This window comes from Dipodomys merriami, unplaced genomic scaffold (genome assembly GCF_024711535.1).
Source record: "Dipodomys merriami isolate MVZ:Mamm:240054 unplaced genomic scaffold, mDipMer1.0.p SCAF_44, whole genome shotgun sequence".
Lineage (NCBI taxonomy): Eukaryota > Metazoa > Chordata > Mammalia > Rodentia > Heteromyidae > Dipodomys > Dipodomys merriami.
The window spans coordinates 7,992,816-8,015,339 of record NW_027206002.1 but is presented as its reverse complement, the minus strand read 5'-3'; the positions used below and the strand labels follow the sequence as shown (position 1 = coordinate 8,015,339).

Sequence of the window (22,524 nt, the reverse complement as noted above, 5' to 3'; positions counted from 1 at the left end):
CAGAGCGTTCACCGCAAGCTGCCAGCAGGGAACCTCCGAGATCAGTTTGTAAAGCTGCTGGTCTGGGAAGGGATGAATGCAGACCACCGCATGGCCTGCGCGGGATTGAGAGAGAGTTCCCTGAGCAGATGGGTGGTGGCCTCGCAGGATGTGGGAACGCAACAGCACCTGTCCCAATCACTAGCTTTAGCTTTCCAGGCTCAGGCGTCTGCAATGACTAAGGCTATTACCCAGGCGCTGGCAGCCCAGGGCCGAGGAACCCCAAGACCATCGGGGAGGGGGACTTGTTTTAAATGCGGGCAGAAGGGGCACTTTAAGAGGGACTGTTCCCAACAATCCCCCACCAACCGGCCCGGGGGGGCCAAACTGCCCCCTACGCCCTGCCCCAGGTGCAGGAAGGGATACCATTGGAAAAAGGATTGTCGATCCAAGTTTGATTTAGATGGGAAGCCTTTAAACTAGGGGAGGGGCATCCTCTAGCCCCCTTAACTCAAGGAGGAACCCCCTCTGCTGTGAGGCCCAGGCAGCCTCGTGGCAGGGCGGTCCAGGCCCATTGGACCTTCCCCCTGGTGGACGGACTCTGCCCTAAAATGAGTATTCTCATAGGCGGAAAGAGGTTTCACAGCTTAATTGACACCGGGGCAGATCGAACCATACTCAGGGAGGAGGAAGTGCCCTTGGACTGGAAGCTTGCACCTGGGCCCCCGATATTGGGGGTAGGGGGCAACTCCCAGTCCAAAGAGACGGCTGCCCTTATGACATGGACTAGCCCAGATGGAGAACAGGGAAAGATACGCCCTTTAGTGGCAAAGAACCTCACTGCCAATTTACTAGGGCAAGACATGCCAAGACAAATTTATGCTGTGGTCACTACAGACCATCGAGCATCCTATGATGATATCCTGGATGGAGAAGGGCACAAAGGCTTAAACAGGATCTAGAGGGAGTTAAGGAAAAAGGATTTTTTTAACTTTCATAATTACAGAGAAGGACATAGGGAACCCACTCAGGTGCACCCCCAATCCTAAAGGCCACTGTCCCCCCCCCCCCAGTACCTCCCATTAGGTGGAAGCCGGGAAGCCCAATCTGGGTGGAGCAGTGGCCATTGACCAAACCTAAACTTGTGGCCCTCCACCTTCAGGTGGAGGAACTGATAAACCTCAGGCATGTGAGCCCTTCCATAAGTCCTTGGAACACACCCGTATTTGTTATTCAAAAAGCCTCTGAGGCTTGGCGTTTGCTCCAAGACCTAAATGAAAGGATGGAGCTAGTAGGAACGCCCCTAAGAGGCATATGCCCTGGCCTACCTTGGTTGTGATTGATGTTAAAGATTTTTTTTCTAACACTTTAAATTTTTCAAAAGGGGCAACTGAATCCAGATTTCAGAAGCACTGGGGACAACTAAACCCTAAGCCCCAAGTGAAAGTCAGGTGGAAGGACACAACAATGGAGAGGACCTGACCCCCTAGTTACTATGGGCAGGGGATTTGGATGCGTTTTCCCCATAGGGGAGTCTGCTCCCATTCTGATCCCTGTCAGGAACCTCAAGTTTTTACCCATCTCCTCTATATAGGAGGATGCCCAAGGATAAACTAACCAACAAGGAAAGGAAATGGCCGAGGCTTGTGTTTAAAAGAGAAAAGCCAAAAAGATTACTAACCATCCCCAAGGGCAACCAGCCCTTGAGAAGCTCTTGTGTTCTCTAACAATTGCAGATGGTGATACTCCAGCTGTTGGCTGTCCTGACTCTCCCAATCCTGGCAATGGCCCTATGGAATCTGCATCTACCTCAACGGGTGACCTGGGCAGTGATCAGCGCTGGCAATGCAGAAATCATCAATAGCACCACAAAAGAAGCTGTCCCTTCGACCTGGTGGCCTGACCTACATTTTTGATCACCACCCTATGTCATTACGCATGGACTGGTTAATAATTATTTTTAATGTTACCTGCTTTAATTGTTCTTTTACTAATTGTATAGCGCCATTGAATCCATACTTATTGTTAAACAACCACCTTTTGTTATGCTTCCAGTATAGATCTTTTCCAACCCCACAGGCAAATAGCTGGATTAGAACAATCCCCACCTCTGGACTCTGAAGTGGCAAAGACTGCTATCCCATCCTTCACTAAGGTTAAAGGACTAGTAGTGGCATTTCCTGGCCTGGTAATGCTTTTGCTGATGGTTTTTCTATGCCTTCCTTGCATTATACGTGCACTGCAAAACTCTTATGAGCTTAGTCAGCCAGTTACATAAGATCAAGCTCCAAGGAAATGAATCCCACCCCCCCACCCCCCAGAGGAATCGCAGCCAGAGACGGGTAAGAGGGGGTGTCAGTCTGACCAACCTAAGACAGGGCCTTCAGCTTTGCTCTGAAGAAGTTCCCGATGACGGGTAAGGCAGACAAGGCGATCCACCCAACCTAAGACAGGCGGGTTCGCTTCTTTAAACAGACGGGGAGATGTGAGATGTTGGTAGCCCTTGGGAGCTGACAGTAAAGCTCAAAGGTCATCTTGACCCCTGTGCTAGCTTAAAGGCACGTACAAGGAACTGGTTTACTTAAAAGATACCAGGTGCCCAGGATTGCTTTGCTATGTCTGCAGTTTGTTTTCAATTTTCCTTGTTTTTCTGTACTATAGTAGAATGGCCTGAGTGTGGGGGCCCACCAGGCTGCTCCCATGTTCTGAAGAGGATAACCTTACGAGATACTGACTTTTATATATGCCCAGGAATTAATTGAACTGCTTCAGACATTTCTAACTGGTGGGACTGATGTTTATATTACTGTGCTAGGTGGGGATGTGAGGTAACTGGGATGGGCTCAAGGGCCCTCCCTATCCTTGTCTGGTGAAACTCGACCCCCAGATTTGCCTTGAACCCCCTGCATGGCCAATGCTATTCTTAGCGATGTAATCCTGTTAAAACAAAGGGGGAATCTGCAGAGCACATGGGCAGCAAAGATGGCGCTGAGAGGGAGTTGAGTGGGCAGAGCCCAATTCACCTTATGTTCAGTGAGTAACCAGCTCGTGAAGGCTTAGGTGCATGATAGGGTGTGACCTTGACAGTGATTGGTTCCTCTTCCTCCCCTGCCACCCGCCCTTTTTGGCTTTAAAAAGGGCTGCTCTCTGTTAATAAACGAGTTTTCTACCTGCTGGATTTGGCTCCCCACTGTGTCTGATTGTCTCCCGGGCTGAGGGAGGCTGGGGAACGGGCCTGCGCTGCACTTACACTTAGCTTTCCTCGGGCCCCGTCCGTCTTTCGTGGGACAGACCCAACAGCTAAGGATGTGGCTCACATGGTACAGTTGTCTGCCCAGGCTAGTGCAAGGGCCAGAGTTCAAGCCCCAGTGCCACTAAAATAGTAAGTTCATGTACCAGTGGATGAAGACCTGACTCTCTGGCCAGAAAATAGTAGATTGCTGGTCTTTTGCAGCTTCCATAAATAGCAAGTTTTCTAGTATCAGGATTTTCCTGTAGAATTTCTCGTGTTAGCCAGGAATGGCGGTGCACATTTGTCATCTCCGCACTCTGGAAGCGAAGTGGGGGCCATGGTGGGTTTCAGGCCTGCCCGGGCTACTGAGGGCTGTGGCCAGCAGTGTTTAGCGTCTTCTCCAAGGATTCCTAGGCCGGGCACCCCGTGCTGTGGTTCATGGGATGGGGGACCCCCTGCAGTCGGCTCCCTCCATCCGCCTGGGGGTTCCAAGTGTCCATCCTGGAGAGCCATGAGCTTCCTCTTTTTCCTCAGTGGGCTCCACCTGCAAATTAGAAATTACCAGAACTTTAGCACCTAAGTCTGACAGTATAAGATTTCATCCCAGCGCTCCGAGAGAGGGGGAGAGCTGTGTGAACGTCCCGGCCCCTGCCACTCCTGACATATTAACACTCAACCTCTGGCATTAGAAGTCATGCAATCAGTAACTAGGGAAAGTGGAGTGCGCATGCGCCCTCCTCTAGCATAGCACCCCCCCCCCGGGGGGGCGGAGCGGTGGCCAGAGCGCATGCGTGCCGGGTGGTAGTCTCTGGGAGGGAAGCCGCGCGGGTCCCGGATGGAGCCACGGCCTCTCCGGAGCAGCGTCCCTGCAACCGCCCCACACTCCCAGCTCGGTCTGACCCGGTCCGGCTTCCGCACTGCGGTGGGCCCTGCGGGTCTCCGCCCTCCGGTCAGTCTCCACCAGCCGAGAGAGGGAGGTGCAGTGCCCGCACTGGAGCTGCGGAAGAGCCCAGGCCACCGCCGGGGATCCGGGCGGCTCCCACCCGCGACCCGACCCCGCCCCGTCTGCGCCGGCGCCGGTGGGCGTGGCTACCGGCAGCTGCGGTGGGCGTGGCCTCAAGTTGAGGCTGAAGGCTGCAGTTGGGTGTTTCCACTCCTGCAATAAATTACATATTATATACTGTGTGTGTGTAGATGATGTATATATAAAAACGCAGGTTTCACAAGGTAGCAGAAACATTTCACTTTGTGATGTCAGCTCTTTGATTCATCTTAAGACTCAGAACCATTCTGCAGATGGATTCTGTGTGTCCTAGGGTAATTTTTTCTTTTTTAAAGCCGGTCCTGGGGCTTGAACTCAGGGCCTGGGCGCTGTCCCTGAGCTGCTTTTGCTCAAGGCCAGTGCTCTACCACTTGAGCCACAGCGCCACTTCTGATATTTGGGTGGTGAATTGGAGAGAAGAGTCTCACAGGGACTTTTCTGCCCTTGATCCTCACATCTCAGCCTCCTGAGTGGCTGGGATTACAGGCATGAGCCACCAGTGCCCTGCCATGTTACGGATTTTTTTTATTATTAATGTTATGATAAAGGTGATGTACCGAGGAGTTACAGTTACATAACTCAGGTAGTGAGTACATTTCTTTTTGGACAGTGTTAGCCCTTTCCTCACCCTCTCCCAGTTTTTTCCCTCCCAGCCCTACCCGCAAGTTGTATAGTTCATTTTCCACATAGTGCTTAGTGAGTAGCACTGCTGCATTTGTCCACCCTTTGCTCTACCATTTCTGTGCTCCACCTAACCCTCCCAAAGACAGATTGATGAACAAACAAGGCAAAAAATAAAAAACTACTGTCTCCAATTCCTGGAGTTCTTTTTTGTCAGTCATGGGTCTTGAACTCTGGGCCTGGACACTGTCCCTCAGCTCAAAGTGAGCGCTCCACCACTTGAGCCACAGCACCACTTCTGGTTTCCTAGTGGTTTATTGGAGATGAGTCTCACGGATTTTCCTGCCCAGGCTGGCTTTGAACGGCATTCCTCAGATCTCAGCCTCCTGAGTAGCTAGGATGACAGGCGTGAGCCACCAGCACCCAGCTCCCGAAAGTCATTTTGATAAATATATTTTATGTCATCTGATCAAAGGTACAGAAGCATTGCACCTTTGTATTCCTCTCCTAAGGGTATCCTCCTTTAGTTTCACTGTATGCCAACGCCTAGTATAATATATCATGTCTCAGTATTTTTTTTCTGGTCCTATGGCTTGAACTCAGGGCCTGGGTACTGTCCCTGAGCCTCTTTGTGCTCAAGGCTAACAGTCTAGCACTTGAGCCACAGACCACTTCCAGCTTCTTCTTAGTATTTATTGAAGATAAGTCTCAAAGGGACTTTTCTTCCTGGGCTGGCTTCGAATTACAATCCTCACATCTCAGCCTCCTGAGTAGCTAGGATTACAGGCATGAGCCACTGGCACCTGGTCCCAGGATATTTTAGATCTAGCTTCTGCATATGAGAGAAAATTGGTCATTTGTCTCTGTGAGCTTGAGTTACCTCACTTAACATGACTGGTTCTAAGTCCATGCATTTCTAATGGCTGTGTAGAATTCCACTGTGTATAGGTACCACATTTTGGGAGAGGATCCACTGCTCTACTGCAGGGCATCTGTTTCCATAACTTGGCTATTGTGAACAGTGCAGCAATGAACATGGATGTGTAAGTGTCTTCACGCAGTATGCTGGTTTGCCCGGAAGTGGTATGTCTGAGTTGTAGGGAAGAACCATTAGACTGCTGTCCAGAGGGGTGATACTGATTTATATTCCCACCAACCGTGCAGGAGAGTCCTTTTCCAAACCGTGATGTTCCCAAGCAGAAACCATGAGAACATCTCAGCCACGCATTCACTTCTGAATCACACCCTGAGCAGGCGGCCTCAAGAACTTTGGCATCGGGTTTGAACATGGCGTCTCTCCTGCCAGTCTCTCCTTCCAGCCTGATGTGCGAAGCAAAGGAAGCTTTCCTAAGTCACTTCCTGTGCAGTAGAGCGGTGGCTATTTTGGTCTTAGTTCATGTGTACTGGAACTCCAGCCATCTTTGGGCTGTAACTTTCCTGAAACCGTAGGCCAGGATAGCCTTCCAGAACTGCCCTGTTCTTTCCACGGGAACACGTCTGCTCCCTGAGGCCTTCTGGATGGTGCAGGGGAGGGACTGATGTCTGGGTCCCATGACCAGAGCCCCGCTCTACCCAGTGCTTGTGTGCAGCCTTGGGGCCGGTGACGGCTTGTGGACAGCTGTCAGTAAGGGTAGGTTCACCCCCAATATGGAAGACGGAGCAGGCTATTTTTAAATGTTATTTTTTAAGGCCAGAATATAATTAGAGGCAGCTTGCTATATCCCTAAATGCACTGCCACACCCACTGAGCCAAGCCAGCCATCAAAGCAGAGGAGGAATTTCCAAGAACTGCCGCACAGCATACCATTTATTTATTTTTCTTGGAGAGAGGAGTATTGAGAAAGACTCTTCTACAGTTTTAAAACTCACCTCATTTCCAAGACATACAGTGAAGCAGGTAGCGAAGATGACAGGCATCATTACAGCTAAGATGACACCTGTCAGCTACTCAGGAGGCTGAGATCTGAGGATCATATTTTGAAGCCAGACTGGGCAGGAAAGTCTGTAAGACTCTTTTTTTTTGGGGGGGGGGGGTAGGTCATGGGGCTTGAACTCTGGGCCTGGGCGCTGTCCCTGAGCTCTTCAGCTCAAGGCAAGCACTCTACCACTTGAGCCACAGTGCCACTTCCGGTTTTCTAGTGACTTATTGGAGATAAGAGTCTCATAGACTTTCCTGCCCGGGCTGGCTTTGAACCATGATCCTCAGATCTCAGCCTCCTGAGTAGCTAGGATTACAGGTGTAAGCCACTGGTGCCCGGCTCCGTGAGACTCGTATCTCCAACTAACCACCAGAAAACCAGAAGTGGCGCTGTGGCTCAAAGTGGTAGAGTACTAGCCTTGAGCAAAAGAGCTCAGGGACAGATCCCAGGCCCTGAGTTCAAGCCCCACGATGGGCACACACAAAAAAAAGTCACACATGAGGATGATTTATAAGTGTACCTTTACCACTGTCTCCCAACAACCCTGTCAACACAGGGTCTCACTAGACAAGTCTAAGATAGCCTAGAACTCGTGGTCTTCCTGCCTCAGCCTCCTGAGTGCTAGAACGCAGGCATGCACCACAGATCCCCTTCCAGGTCAACACCAGCAAAAGAGATTCCTCCCGGCCATTCCCCTCCTCCCCACATAAGCCAAAACCGTGTGAACTAGAGATTGAGCTCTGGTCTTGCACAAATACACAGGAAGTACTGGCTAACCCTATGTTATAATTGAAAACAAAAGGGCAAGCGGTAAAGAGACCAAGAGACAGGCATCCAGCCTTCCCGCCTGCGAAGTCTAAGGCAGCTACCTAGGCTGAGATGTCCTGTGGACAGCCACCCGGCCACAGGGCTGTCCCGCTCCCGGCAGTGGCACAGGGTCATTCATTTCCCTCTGGTTTTCGGCTGGGCAGGACTGGGTAGGCAATGAACAGAGGCAGGGGGCCTTCCCCGTGCTGACACGCTTCCTCTCCAGTGCACTTAGGCCTTTTGCCTCACACAGTCATTTGTGTTCCGCCGGAAGTTTCTCTCCTGGTCCCGCACGCATGCTGCACAGCAAATGTGATAGCGTCGTGAATAGAACACCAAGAAGGGGAGGGGAGCCATTCTAAGCCCCTCTGAAGCCATACCACTACCAGAAGGTCCCGGACATGGTCCCTAGGACAGCCAGGATCCAGAGCAGCTGAGTGCCAAACTCCTCCGAAGGTCCCAAAGCATCTGCCTCCCCCCGCACATTCAGCTAACATTTTTAAAAATCTATTTATATATATATTTTTTTCTGGTCGGTCGTGGGGCTTGAACTCTGGGCCTGGGCGCTGTCCCTGAGCTCTTCAGCTCAAAGGCGAGCACTTGAGCCACCACTTCTGGTTTTCTGGTGGTTCATTGGAGAAAAGAGTCTCACAGACTTTCCTTCCCCAGCTGCCTTTGAACCATGATCCTCCGATCTCAGCCTCCTGAGTTGCTAGGCGTGAGCCACGGATGCCCATCCTCTCCCCTCGCCTTCCCTCCCCTCCCCCTAGGAGACAGACTTTCCTGAGCCCTTTGCTCAGGGACTTGAACTCAGGGCCTAAGGCACCGTAGCCAGCAAGAACTGGAGGAGCCTCCCCTCTCTTTCCCCTGGGCCCCAAAGCTACCTGTTTCCAGAGTGATCTGAGATCCTGATTACTCTCTTCCCTACAGCACCCAGTCAAGTCCCAGCTGCTCTCAAGCCTCTCCTGGAACATCACCCCCAGGACGTCCCCAAACACCCAGTGTCTCCTGGCTGAACTCAGCTCCTCCATGCCAGGCCCCCCAGCCTGCCGTCCCTGTCTGCCCCACTACCTAGATGGAGGACCCACGCACGATCGATGCTCATTTATTGTCAGATGAACATTGGGCCCACCAAGTTGCATCCCCCACTAATCTTTACATAAAGTTAGTAATGGGGGGCAGACCATGCAGGTGAGGTGACCGTTGTTCACCCCACTCCTTGGGAAATGCAGTGCCCTCCATCGCTAAGGTTAGCTGACTTACCCCGGGCAGCAGCACCAGCATCAGGGTTCACGGAGGACCTCCCTGCACTTAAATCCCGGCTGCTGTAGTGTCTGCCAGCTGTTTGCCAGATGCTCGAGCAGCCCGGGGAACACTGGAAGCGAATGGCGGAGAACACAGGAAGGAGGACGAAGAAGCAGAGACCAAGCTTCTGATGATGGATGGGCCTTTCTCACGGCTGCCTGCTTCCTACGCCAGACCACTCTGCCTGTCCTGACAGCAGGACCTGAGGTGGGCTAGAGAATTATGAGAGGCCCAGGAAATTTCCCCCTCTATGGAGGAGGAAGATGAGGGCTGGGATACAGGGACACGTTCACATGTGTGCAAAATCGGCACGTCGCGTGAACACGTGGCTGTCCACATGCATGCATGCACCAAAACGTGTTTTTATGAACGGCCATTTGTACGCCTGCACATGCACCCTGCATACCACCACATACACACCTGCAACTCACCATCGCTAGTGCACACTCCCTTCTGGCACACACAGGGACTTGTTCTCTGCTTTCACACTCTGATCTCTGGAGAAGCATTCCTGCACACACACACACACACACACACACAGATCGCTGGTGTGCAAAGCCTCCAGATACACAAACCAGTTCTATGCACAGCTGCAGACACACCCCAGCTGTTGCCCGTGCTGGAAGTTTCTCCCAGGCGCCCAGAAGAGGAAGGGAGCTGGTGGCAGCCCACGTGACCGGCCCCCGCCCCCTGATGGGAGGGAGGGAGGGAGGACCGAGCTCGGCCCTGCGGGGCAGGGGGGTGCTGCAGCCCGGACAAGCAACACGGACCACATCTGGGTCCCGCGGCCCTGGACGTGCGGGGCGGAGGGTGAGTGACTACAGCAGACCTGGGAGGAGAGGGGTCCCTGGGGCTGGAGGATCTGGGCCCCCCGCCCCCCTCGGGCTGGCCACTCTTCTTCCCCTCATTCCTGGCTCTTTTCTGTGTGTGTGTGTGTGTGTGTGTGTGTGTGTGTGTGTGTGTGTGTGTGTGTGTGTGTGTGTGTGTGTGTGTGTGTGTGTGTGTGTGTTGGTGGTCCTGGGGCTTGAACTCAGGGCCTGGGTGTTGTCCCTGAGCTTTTTTTTTTTTTTTTGCCCAAGGCTGGAGCTCTATCACTTAAGCCCCAGCACCACTTCCAGCTTTGTCACTGGAGATGACAGTCTCACAGACTTTCCTGCCCGGGCTGGCTTTGAACCTTGATCCTCAGATCTCAGCCTCCTGAGCAGCTAGGATTACAGGCGAGAGTCACTGGCACCCGGTTCTCCCATCCTTCTTTCCAGCGCCTCTTCCAGTTTTATTTGGTGGTTTATTGGAGATAAGAGTCTCTCAGATGTTCCTGAGCCGGCTGGATTTGAACCTTGATCCTCAGATCTCAGCCGCCTGAGTGACTAGGTGTATAGGGGTAGGATTATAGGGGTGAGCCACGGGCGCCCCACTGGTCTCTTTCTTTAAATGGATTCATTTTACAGATGATAATCCAAGCAAAGTCAAGAGTGTTTCTGGTTTCCTGAGTCAGCAGCACTGGCAAGGTGATGCCAACGAAGCTCATGTCCAGTGGATTCTATCCAGGGCCTGTCCCTCACATCCCTCTTGCTGCTGACCCATTTACCCAGGAGGACACTGTCCTCTGGTAATCCCATCCATGACTCTGCTTTCAACTAGCAGCTCCTAGCAGCCCCCCCAGCCCCGCCCCACCAGTCAGAACTCCATTCCAAGCTCATCATTGGTTCCAAGGGCATCATGATAATAAGCCACAATCCACCTCGGATATAGCTCATGGGCTCACCCAGATGGGTCACGGGTAGGGTCAGGGTGCACCTCATCCTCCCCCCAGGACAGAAGGAGCAGGGCATGATGGGAGTCCAGCCTCCCAGATCTCTTCCAGGAGCACCTAGAGCAATCACAGCTCAAAGTCACCTAAGTGAAAATTGCCATGTATTGGAAGAAGCCGGGCAGGGGTGGCTCACTCCTGTAATCCCAGCCAGCCCTGGCAAGAAAGTCGGTGAAAGTCTTCTCTCCAACTAACCAGCAAAAAAGCCACAAGTACAGCTGTGGCTCAAGTGGTAGAGCACCAACCTTGAGCAAAAACAGTCAAGCAAGAGCACAAGGCCCTGAGTTCAAGCCCCAAGATTGGCATAAGTAATAATAATAATAATAATCTGGATGCAGGTGGCTCACGCCTGTAATCCTAGCTACTCAAGGAGACAAGAGATCAGAGGATCATGGTTCAAAGCCAGCCCAGGCAGGAAAGTCTGTGAAACTCTTATCTTGGATTATCCATCTGAAAACCAGAATTGGTGCTATGGCAGAGCCTTGAGCTGAAGAGCTGAGGGACAGTGTCCAGGCCCAGAGTTCAAGCCCCACAACCGACAAAAATAATAATTTATAATAATAAAGTTACCTGAGTTCTTTTTTCTTTTTTGCCGGTCCTGGGGCTTAAACTCAGGGCCTGGGCACTGTCCCCGGAGCTTCTTTTGCTCAAGGCTAGCACTCTACCACTTGAGCCACAGCGCCACTTCCAGCTTTTTCTGTGTATGTGGTGCTGAGGAATGGAACCCAGGGCTTCATGCATGCTAGGCAAGCACTCTACCACTGAGCCACCTTCCCACCCCCCACCCCCCACCCTGCATTCCTTTTTCTTTCTTCTTTCTTTTGAATGTGGCAGTGGGTCCTCTTAACGTGACATATGCAGCTTATATCTCCTTCCTGTGGGACTGCCCTGCTCCCTCGGGAGATGCCCCTGGGGGTTGGGTACCCCCAAACCTCCCCTCTGCTCCCCACCATCCTTCCCAGGTTTTCTGGAGAAGCAGCTAGATCTGAGACAGCTGAGACGGGTGGGGCCACACACACACACACACACACACACACACACACACACACACACACACACACACACACACACACACACACACACACACACACACACACACACACACACACACGGCCTGACTTTGCCCACACAGCAGGATTTGGGGTGTAGATGTGAGAACACAGGACTTCCACGCGAATGAATTCCTGAGTGATTTGGGGAATACTTTCCGGGGCAAACCCAGCAAGAGGCTGGCTTCCTCTGAGAGCTCATGAGGTCATACTTGGTCCTCGAACCTCCTTTTGGTCGCTGAGCCAGAAACGCAGGGAGAGAAAGAAAGAAAGAAATGATCTGGGATCTCCTCGAAGTGGGTCTCTCTGCATCTGTGACCGTCTGCATTTGTACTGGCCGGGGGGCGGCAAAGGGGGGGCTGGTCTGAGAACCCAGGAAGAGGGGGGGTCTCACGTTGCAGCCAGATGGCTCTTGTGAGAAACTGGAGCCTCCTGCTTCCAATTTGTTTCCTGGAACTGGAGTACGCCGCCATTACCGAGGGTCCCAGAGAGCCGCGCAGGCCGGCCCGCTCCCCTCCCCCTCCCCTCCCTCCCCTCCCCTGTGGGAGAGGAGCGCCCCTCTGAGTCACCGTGGGTGTCCCCCTCAAACACTCCAGGGGTTAAGTACTCCTAGCCTTTCATTCAACTGCCCTGCAATGTCAAATCACTTAAAAATAATATGCATTTACTCGCATTTATGAATTATGCACAGGAGTCTCGGCCGTGATTTTTCTACACTTGCATGTGATATACTTGGAGCAAACTTACCCCACCCTCACCCTCTCCCCTTCCCCCCTCCTCCCCCCTCCTCCTCCCCCCTCCCGCAGAGGAATGGAGCTGGGCTTTTCTCAGCAATCACACATGTGTTTTAAAGGCTTTAACTTAGTCGGTAGATGGTTTTGTTTTCACCTGGTCTGACTCTTTTTTTTTTTTTTTTTTTTTTTTTTTTTTTTTGGTCCGGTAGTGGGGCCTGATCTCTGGGCCTGGGCGCTATCCCTCAGCTCTTCAGCTCAAGGCTAGCCCTCTACCACTTGAGTCACAGCACCACTTCCGGTATTTTTCTTTTTGCTTATGTGGTGCTGAGGAATTGAACCCAGGGCCTTAGGCATGCAAGGCAAGCGCTCTGCCACTGAGCCACCTTCCCAGCCCCCTGGTCTGACTCTTGTGGGAATCTCCAGAACAGTCTGGAAGGCAGACAGGGCATAGGGGGTCCGGGTCCCCACTGCACAGGCGAAGAGATGGAGGTCCGGGTGAGAAGAGGTGCCATTTCCACGGCTCCATGACCACTAAGTTATGAAACTAGACTTGGCAAATTGGAGGCTAACAAAGCCAAGCCACCTCATCGAGTTCTCAGAAGTCAAGGACGGCTTTGCCAGCCGCCTATGGAATCCAAATCCTTCCATTCCTGCCCGTTTCAATCCCAGAGCCTTGAATGCACTCTGCTTGCCTGCTCCCATGGTGCTCTACCACTTGAGCCACACCTCCAGCCCAGCGTTTTGCTTACTACTACTTTGGAGATGGGAAGTCTTTCTGCCTGAGCTGGCCTTGAATTGCCATCCTCCAGATCTCAGCCTCCTAAGTAGCTAGGGTCACAGGTGTGAGCCACCAGCCTCCAACTTTTTCATGGCTCTTAACCCCTAATAAGAGCTGCTCTAATTATTTGAGCATAATTTATATCGTTGAGTGGTTCCACACCTGCATCTTGCAGTCTTGCTTCTGGCAGTGTTCCTGGAATTTGTACTGACAGACCACATTCTAGAAGAATCTGTGAGAGTCACAGATTCAAGCAGGAGCCCGTGTCCTGGGGGCCAGACCGCGAGCTCCTGGGGCTGGCCTAGAACACATGGATTGAATCACTAGCTACTTTCCTGCAAGATAGGAGTTCAGGACCCGTGAAATTAAAACCAGACTCCAGAATGCATCCAAATTTAACACATCATGAATCTATTTCTGAGGGTGAACTGACATTCTTCTCTCTCTCTCTTTTTTTTTTTTTTTTGCCAGTCCTGGGGCTTGAACTCAGGGCCTGGGGCACTGTCCCTGAGCTTCTTTTGCGCAACCACTCAAGCCACAATACCACTTCTGGCTTTTTTTTTTTTTTCCTGTGTATGTGCACTGAGGAATCGAACTCAGGGCTTCATGCATGCTAGGCGAGCACTCTACCACTGAGCTACTTTCTGACAAACTTTCTTTTCCCCTTTAACAGGAAGACTTAATCAGCCTTCCTGGAAGTGGAGCTGTGGCTCAAGTGGTAGAGTGCCAGCCTTGAGCAGAAGAGCCAAGAGAGAGCAGAAGGACCTGACTTCTGGTACACACACACACACACACACACACACACACACACACACACACACACACACACCGGGCTACCATTTGAGTCATGCACCCCAACCCCCAGCCCTTTCTGTTTCTGTTACTTTTCATCTAGGGTCTTACTGTTTGCCCAAAACCAGGGTGAGATCACAATCCTCCTACCATACCTCCTGAGATTACAGTAGTGTGCCAACAATCTGACTCGTGAGATCCGCTCTCACTAACTTGCTGCCCAGGCTGGCTAGCCTTGAACTTCCTCCATCATTCTTCATAGCTGGGATTACAGGCTCAAGGTACTGTGCCCAGCCACCACTGTGCACTTTAAGGGCCAAGTCTGAGTCTCAGTTAATGAAGTATGAATCAAGTCTCAGGGAATGAGCCATATTAATAAAGCAGACATTCCTCCTCCTCCTCCTCCTCCTCCTCCTCCTCCTCCTCCTCCTCCTCCTCCTCCTCCTCCTCCTCCTCTTCCTCCTCCTCCTCCTCTTTTTGATGCCAGTCCTGGCTTCTTTTTGCTCAAGGCTAGTGCTCTACCCACTGAGCCACAGCTCCACTTCTGCCTTTTTCTGAGTAGTTCATCGGAGATAAAAGAGTCCCATGGACTTTCCTGCTGGGGCTGGCTTTGAACCACGATCCTCAGCAATCAGCCTCCTGAGTAGCCAGGATTACAGGCGTGAGCCACCCGTGCTGGCCCACCGACATTTCTTAACTAGTCAGTGTGTGAAGAAACGTGATACCAGTTGTGTCCTGTGCTCAGGGGACTTACATTTTATTTTATTTTATTTTGGGTCCGGTCGTGGGGCCTGAACTCTGGGCCTGGGCGCTGTCCCTCAGCTCTTCCGCTCAAGGCTAGCGCTCTACCACTTGAGGCTTTTTGTTTTCTGCTTATGTGGTGCTGAGGAATCCATCCCAGGGCCTCATGCATGCAAGGCAAGCGCTCTACCACTGAGCCACCTTCCCAGCCCAGGACTTACATTTTAACAGGGAGATGTCTGGGACAGGCAACCAAATCAACTACATAACAGCCAGTTGTTGTGAGGGCCAGGAAAGAGAAGAGAGCTGGGGTCCAGAGGCCAGCGTGGAAGAAATGACATTTAAGCCCAAATACAACAGGACACAGAGCCAGCAGGGTGGAACTGAGAGGTTACAGGCAGGGGGGAGGGGGGGCTGGGAGAGGGCCCTAAAGAGGCCCTGGTGGCCAGCTGGGAGGGGGGGAGGGAGGGGAGGGCGAGGCTTTAGCCAGACAGTAACTGGGACCAGGTCACTTAGGGTCTTGTAAACTCCAGCATTGCCTGACAGCTGCCAGCAGCTACTATTTAGAGGGTCTTGAGAATGAGGGGCTGATGGGGCTCAGACAGCAAGCGAGGATGGCATGGGGGGTGTTGTTTTATACACCCCAATCTCTGGGCTTAGTCCCTAGGCATGCTACCACGCACACTCCAAAGGGGGTGTGCATGTGTGTGTGTGTGTGTGTGTGTGTGTGTGTGTGTATGTGGAAAATGGCACAATAAAAATACAAACCACCCAAGGAATTTCGCGATGGCTGTGTGTGGCTTTGGCAGAGACATCCGGGTCTCTTCTGTAATCTGGGAAGTTAGGAGGAAAGAAAAAAAAAAAAAAACAACAACAACTAAGAATGCTGACAGAATGGAAAGCATTGGAGCATGGGAAGGGCCAAGCCCAAATTCAGACCTCATTCCTGCCGCCCGCTAGCTGTGCAAACACCAGCAAATTAGCCTCTCTCAGTTTCTTCTAGAAAAAAAAAAAAAGGAAAAGGAGCCAGGCACCTGTGGCTCATGCCTCTAATCCTAGAGACTGAGGTCTGAGATCTGAGGACTGAGGTTCAAAGCCAGTCTGGACAAGAAAGTCCCCGAGACTCTTATCTCTAATAAATCTGCAAAAAAGTGGGCAGTGGAGGTGTGGCTCAAGTGGTAGAGCGCTGGCCTTAAGAGAGAGAGAGAGTGTGTGTGTGTGTGTGTGTGTGTGTGTGTGTGTGTGTGTGCTGGTCCTGGGGCTTGAACTCAAGGCCCAGGCACTGTCCCTCAGCTCTTTAGCCCAAGGCGAGTGCTCTACCACTTGAGCCACAGCGCCACCACTTCCCCTCCCCCCCCACCCCTTCTTGCTGTCTCTTCTCCCCCAGGCCACGGCCATGATCCCCTGGGTGCTTCTAGCCTGCGCCCTCCCCTGTGCGGCCGACCCGCTGCTAGGCCCCTTCGCCCACAGAGACTTCCAGAAGGGCGCCCCTCAACTCGTCTGCAGTCTGCCTGGCCCCCAGGGTCCCCCCGGCCCCCCAGGAGTCCCGGGGCCATCTGGAACGGTGGGAAGAATGGGCTTTCCTGGTAAAGATGGTCAGGACGGACAAGACGGCGACCGAGGGGACAGTGGAGAGGAAGGTAAGACCCGAACTGTGTTTCCTGTTTCCACGTGGGGTCACCGGCTTCTCGCAAGAGGCGTGGCCGTGCAGGCAGAGCTTCAGGTACTGAGTTCGAGTCCCAGTCTTGGTCCATAAAAGAAATAAGCAACCCTTTGGGGGGCATGAGGACTTTCCCTAGCCAGACATTGGTGGCTCACGCCTGTCATCCTAGCTACTCAGGAGGCTGAGGTTTGAGGATGGCCATTCGAGGCCAGCCCAGGCAGGAAAGTCACTGAGACTCCTCTCCCATGAACCACAGGGAAACTGGAAGCGGCACTGTGGCTCCAAGTGGTAGAGGGCTAGCCTTGAGCACAAGAGCTCAGAGACAGCACCCAGGCCCGGAGTTCAAGCCCCACGACCGACAGAACCAAAACCTTTCCTAATACCAACTGTTGTCTTTCAGGCCCACCAGGCCGCACAGGGAACCGGGGAAAGCAAGGGCCAAAGGGCAAAGCCGGGGCCATTGGCCGGGCTGGTCCCAGGGGCCCCAAGGGGCTCCCTGGGGCCCCCGGGAAGCACGGGACACCAGGCAAGAAGGGACCTAAAGGCAGGAAGGGGGAGCCGGGCCTGCCAGGCCCCTGCAGCTGCGGGAGTGGCCGGGCCAAGTCGGCCTTCTCGGTGGCTGTGACTAAGAGCTACCCCCGCGAGCGGCTGCCCATCAAGTTCGACAAGATCCTCATGAACGAGGGCGGCCACTACAACGCATCCAGCGGCAAGTTTGTGTGCGGAGTGCCGGGCGTCTACTACTTCACCTACGACATCACGCTGGCCAACAAGCACCTGGCCATCGGCCTCGTGCACAACGGCCAGTACCGCATCCGGACCTTCGACGCCAACACCGGCAACCATGACATCGCTTCGGGCTCCACCATCCTGGCCCTGAAACAGGACGATGAGGTCTGGCTCCAGATCTTCTACTCGGAGCAAAACGGCCTCTTCTACGACCCTTACTGGACGGACAGCCTCTTCACCGGTTTCCTCATCTACGCCGACCAAGGTGGCCCCAATGAGGTCTAGGGGGGCCCCACCCTTCTCCAGACCCGAGCCCCCTCTTTGATTTTTCTCTTATTAAATCCAAGCTTTATTTTTTTTTTTCTTTCCGATTCATCGGTTCCTTTGTGAATTTTATTTATTTTTATCACGTCCGTCGCGGGGCTTGAACTCAGGGCCTGGGTGCTTGTTCCTGAGCTTTGGTGCATCACAGGACTGGCTCCCTTTGAGTCAAGACTCGACATCCTGCTTTTTGGTAGGTTAATTGGAGAGGAAGAGTCTCCTGGATTTTCCTGCCCGGGCTGGCTTTGAACCTCAGTCCTCAGATTTCAGCCTCCTAAGTAGCTAGGATGACAGGTGTGAGCCACCGGTGCCAAGCTATTTACTGATTTTGAAATTGCTTTTTTCTTTTAAATGTTGTAGGTGCTCATCCTGGGATCTGAACTCAGGAACTCCTGCTCTTGCATGGCCTACTGCTCCACTTCTGGCTTTTTGTTGGTTCATTGGAGATAAGAGTCTCTTGGATTTGTCTGCCCAGGCTGGCTTTGAACCGTGATCTTCAGATCTCAGCCTCCTTAGTAGCTAGGATTACAGGTGTGAGGCATTGGCACCCGCTAGAGTTGACCTTTTCTAGGTTGACTTACATGAGAGACTCCAAATTTTAAGTGAACAGCTTATAAATTCTTTACCTATATACACATGTTAGAACCTCCACGTAGATAAAAAAAAATAAGCCAGGCACCGGTGGCTTCTGGCTGAAGAGCTGAGGGAAAGCACCCAGGCCCAGAGTTCAAGCCCCATGACCAACATACAAATAAAATAAACATAAAAAATAAACTAACCGGGGCTGGGGAGGTGGCTCAGTGGTAGAGTGCTTGCCTTGCATGCATGAGGCCCTGGGTTCGATTCCTCAGCACCACATAAGCAAAACGAAAAAAAGCCGGAAGTGGCGCTGTGGCTCAAGTGGTAGAGCGCTAGCCTTGAGCTGAAGAGCTGAGGGACAGCGCCCAGGCCCAGAGTTCAGGCCCCACGACCTGACCCAAAATAAATAAATAAATAAATAAATAAACTAACCTAGGCATGGTGGCATACACCTGTAATTCCAGCCACTTAGTAGGAAGAGGATGGTGGTTCAAAGCTAGCCCAGGCAACAAAGTAGCAAGAGACTCTGTCTCAACACATGAGCAGAGTATAGTGGTACAGGTCCAGAATCCCAGTTACACAGGTAGACACAGGATAATGGTCTGAGACCAGTTCAGGCAAAAAGTGCAAGACTCATCTATCTAAAAAAAAAAAACAAAAACTAATATTAGGATGAGAATGTGGCTTAGAATGCTTGCCTAGCATGCATAAAACCCTGGGTTCGATTCCCCAGTACCACATATACAGAAAAAGCCAGAAGTGGTGCTGTGGCTCAAGTGGTAGAGTGCTAAGCTTGAGCAAAAGAGGCTTAAGGGCAGTGCCCAGGTCCTGAGCTCAAGCCCCAGGACTAGCAACAAAACAAAACAAATCTAACATCAAAAGGGCTAAGGGGTATGCGTGGCTCAGGTGGTGCAGTGTCTACTTAGCAGACAAGACCTGGAGTTCAAACATCAGCACTGCCAAAACAAATACAAAACATATAAGGCAGTGCAGATGTTCCTGAATTTACACAGCAGTTATATTAAAAAAAAATCAGCTGAGTGGCTCACGCCTGTAATCCTAGCTTGCAGGAAGCTGAGACCTGAGGATCACAGTTCAAAGCCAGCCCCGGCAGGAAAGTCCATGAGACTCATCTCCAATAAACCACCAGAAAACCGGAAATGGTGCTGTGGTTTAAGTGGTAGAGTGTTCACTTTCAGCTGAAGAGCTGAGGGACAGTGCCCAGACCGAGTTCAAGCCCTATGACAGACAACAACAACAACAAAAAGTCAAATCATGGTACGTTGGGGACCCGTCTGTACAGGAAGAGACTGATTTTCAAGAGGATTCTTTTTTTTTTTTTTTTTTTGGCCAGTCCTGGGGCTTGAACTCAGGGCCTGGGCGTTGTCCCTGAGCTTTTACTCAAGGCTAGGGTGCTACCACTTTAAGCCACAGAACCACTTCTGGTTTTTTCTGTGAATATGGTACTGAGGAATTGAACCCAGGGCTTCATGCATGCTAGGCAAGCTCTCTACCACTGAGCTACCTCCCAGCCCTCAAGCTGATTCTTGATCCAGGATGAGGAATTGTGCTGAGGACTGGGAGAGGAAGCCTTGGGAAAACCAAGCTGCTGCTACAGAGGCCTGGACACCACAGAGGAGAGAAAGGGAAAGAGGGAGAAGGTCATGGAGAGCCTCAGCCAAGGGCAGGTTCAAGAAAACTGCCGCGATGTGCAGAATGTAAAAGCCAAGCAGGCAGGATCCCACAGGCTGGAATTAAGGCGAGGTGTGTATTGGTGGTGATACTGGAGCATCCTGCCTGTCCTGTCATCTTCACCTTCACCACCAGGGGGAGAACATCTACCACAGACGGAGACACCAGGGAAGGCTGGAGAGGAGGGAGGGAGGGAGGCAGACAGACAGAGGCCTATGGGCTTAGGCAGCCATGATCGTGTGCTAGGAAAAAGAAAGAAAGGAATTCGAACACAGAGCCTCCCATTAGCTAACCACATGGATTGTAAGCAGAGATAGACTGGGGAACTGGGAACAAGAAATCGGGGTTCTGGTCCCGTTGTGTCTTCCAGTTCCTTGATTTCCTTGTGTGGTTTGGGCCACGTCCTTTAACAGCTGGGAGCCTCGGTTTCCCCAACTATAAAGCTCAGGTCAGGATGCTGTACAAACTGGTTAATTATGTTTTTACCTCCAAAGCAGAGCTAGGAAGAGAACCTGGGATCCAGGCCATCTAAGGAACATCCATTCCTGATGGAGACATCTGTGGGCTGTTCTTTAGGGGTTAGGGGTGACCCTCGAAGGAGATTCTCCACAGGGTGGAAAAGACAACCATTGCTCATCCCCAATCTGTGCGGCTGTGTGTGTGTGTGTGTGTGTGTGTGTGTGTGTGTAGACGCTGGTCCTGGGGCTTGAACTCAGGGCCTCAGGGTTTGTTTTTTTTTTGCACTCTACCACTTGAGCGACTGTGTGCAACACTTGTGGCTTTTTGGTGGTTATCTGAGATTAAAAAAAAAAAAAAAAAAAGAGTGTCAGCCCTGGCAGGGCTGGCTTTGAACCACCATCCTCAGATCTCATCTTCCTGAGTAGCTAGGATTACTGGATGAGGCACTTGGTTCACAATGGGTTTGGACAGGTGATCAGGATGAAAGCTCAAGGAACACAGCACCTTTTTACTGGCATGCAGCCCCGGGCAGGCTGGGCAGGCTGGGCTGGTCGTTTTGACCGTCCAGCCTCCATCATGCTTTCCTGCTCGTTGTCAGGTTGGAGTTCTGGCAGCTTTGAAGTTAGTGGCTCCTTTTATCAACTCCCTCTACTGTGCTGGTCTGGGGAGTTCTTGGCATTTTGTTTGCTCTCCACACATCAACCCTAACTGCAACCTATCTGGGGCCCCCAAGGAGAGGGCTGTGTGGAGCCCACTTGGGGTTTAAACAGCAATAACTACAACAAAGCTAGCATTTTAGGTTTCGGGGATAGGTACACAGAGCTTCAGGTTCTAAAGAACTATGTCACAGGAAGGTTCTAGCACATTTTGTTGGGTTGTTAGCAGTGTAGACGTCCATCGGCCTCTCGGGGCCTTGTGCTTGCTCAGGTGGGCACTCTACCACTTGAGCCACGGCTCTGCCCACGAGTTTTGCACTGATCGTTTTCAAGGCACCTCTGCACCAGGCTGGGACGGCTCTCCTGGCGTGCCCGGTGTCGCTGGGGGGACAGAAGGTGTCACACGCCCAGCCATTGGCTAAGACTGAGTCTTCTGATCTTTTTTTCACCAAAGCTGGCCTCAAACCTCCGACTCCCAGGTCTCTGCCTCCTGATTCCACCAGTGCACGCGCCGCGCGCACACTCACACATGTGCACACGCACATGCACACACGTGCACAAGCATGCACACGTCCACACTTGCACGCGCACGCACACTCACACATGTGCACGCGCACGCACGCGCACACGCGCGCGCGCTGCATCCTAAATTTGCTTTTGTCCATCGTGGGTCCCGAACTCGGGCCGGCGCCGCCCGCGTCCTTCTGCTCAAGGCTGGCGTCTGGGTTGGTGAGTGTGCGCTGGAGCTAAGCTGGGGGGGGACGGGCTTTTCTGCCCGGGCTGGCTTCGAACCGCGATCCTCGCATCTCAGCCTCCACCGGCCCCGGCGCACTGACTCTCCAGGAGCCCGGGGAGGGGAGGGACAGATCGGGAGCTAACCCGCCCCCTGCCCGGTGCACAAACCCCGGACCGGGACGGGGAGCCGGGGGAGGGGAGCGCGGAGGCCCCGCCGACCCCGGGGCGCCGCCGCGAGGCCGGGCGGAGGTGGGAGGGCGGCCGCGGGCCGGCGAGGGAGCGGGGAGGGGAGGGCGGGAGGCGGGCAGGAAGCGACCCGCGGAGGGGGGGCAGGGGACGCGCGGCGCATGCGCACGGCCCCCAGTTCCCCAACGAGGGGGAGGAGAAGGTGAGGGCAGCCCCCCCAGCCCCAGCCCGCGGCGGGACCCCAGCGCACGCCCGGGCGCGGCCACCCTGGGTGGGCAGCGCAGGCGACCTTCGGGGCGCATCGAGCATTCGGGGACCCCCCATCTTTCCCCACCCCCCTGGCTTTCCAGGGCCCTCAGCACTGGGGGGGTCTGGGCGGGGCCCGGCGCCCGCAACGCCCCCTCCCGGGCCGGAAGGGGTCTGCGTGACTGGGGGCGGGGCTCGGGGCCGGACAAAGGCCGCGGGGGAGGCGGGGCCTCGTGGGGGGCGGGGCCGGGCCGCAGGGGGCGGGGCGGAGCCTGAGGGCGGGGCCGCGGGAGGCGGGGGCGGAGCCTGGGGCGGGGACGAAACCAGGGCCGCGGGGGCCGGGGGCGGAGCTTGGCGGAGCCGGGGCCGCAGGGGGCGGAGCCTGGGGCGGAGCTGGTGTCGCGGGGGCGGAGCCTGGGGCGGAGCTGGTGTCGCGGGGGCGGAGCTGG

At 53.3% G+C, this 22,524-nt stretch overlaps 1 protein-coding gene across 2 annotated transcripts; it reads left to right on the top strand.

The window, feature by feature from the left end:
- Positions 1–9,640: 9,640 nt before the first annotated feature.
- Positions 9,641–17,574, top strand: C1qtnf2 (C1q and TNF related 2). 2 transcript variants are annotated; one of them, XM_069994036.1, is made up of 4 exons: positions 9,641–9,715; positions 13,950–14,051; positions 16,197–16,449; positions 16,873–17,574. In XM_069994036.1, the coding sequence occupies exons 3-4, from the start codon at positions 16,206–16,208 to the stop codon at positions 17,484–17,486; spliced, it is 858 nt and encodes a 285-aa protein (XP_069850137.1). In that variant the 5' UTR covers positions 9,641–9,715; positions 13,950–14,051; positions 16,197–16,205; the 3' UTR covers positions 17,487–17,574. The 2 variants fall into 2 exon arrangements, with proteins under 2 accessions (XP_069850137.1, XP_069850138.1); XM_069994037.1 differs by lacking the exon at positions 13,950–14,051 and having other exon boundaries at positions 9,647–9,715.
- The last annotated feature ends 4,950 nt before the right edge of the window (positions 17,575–22,524 follow it).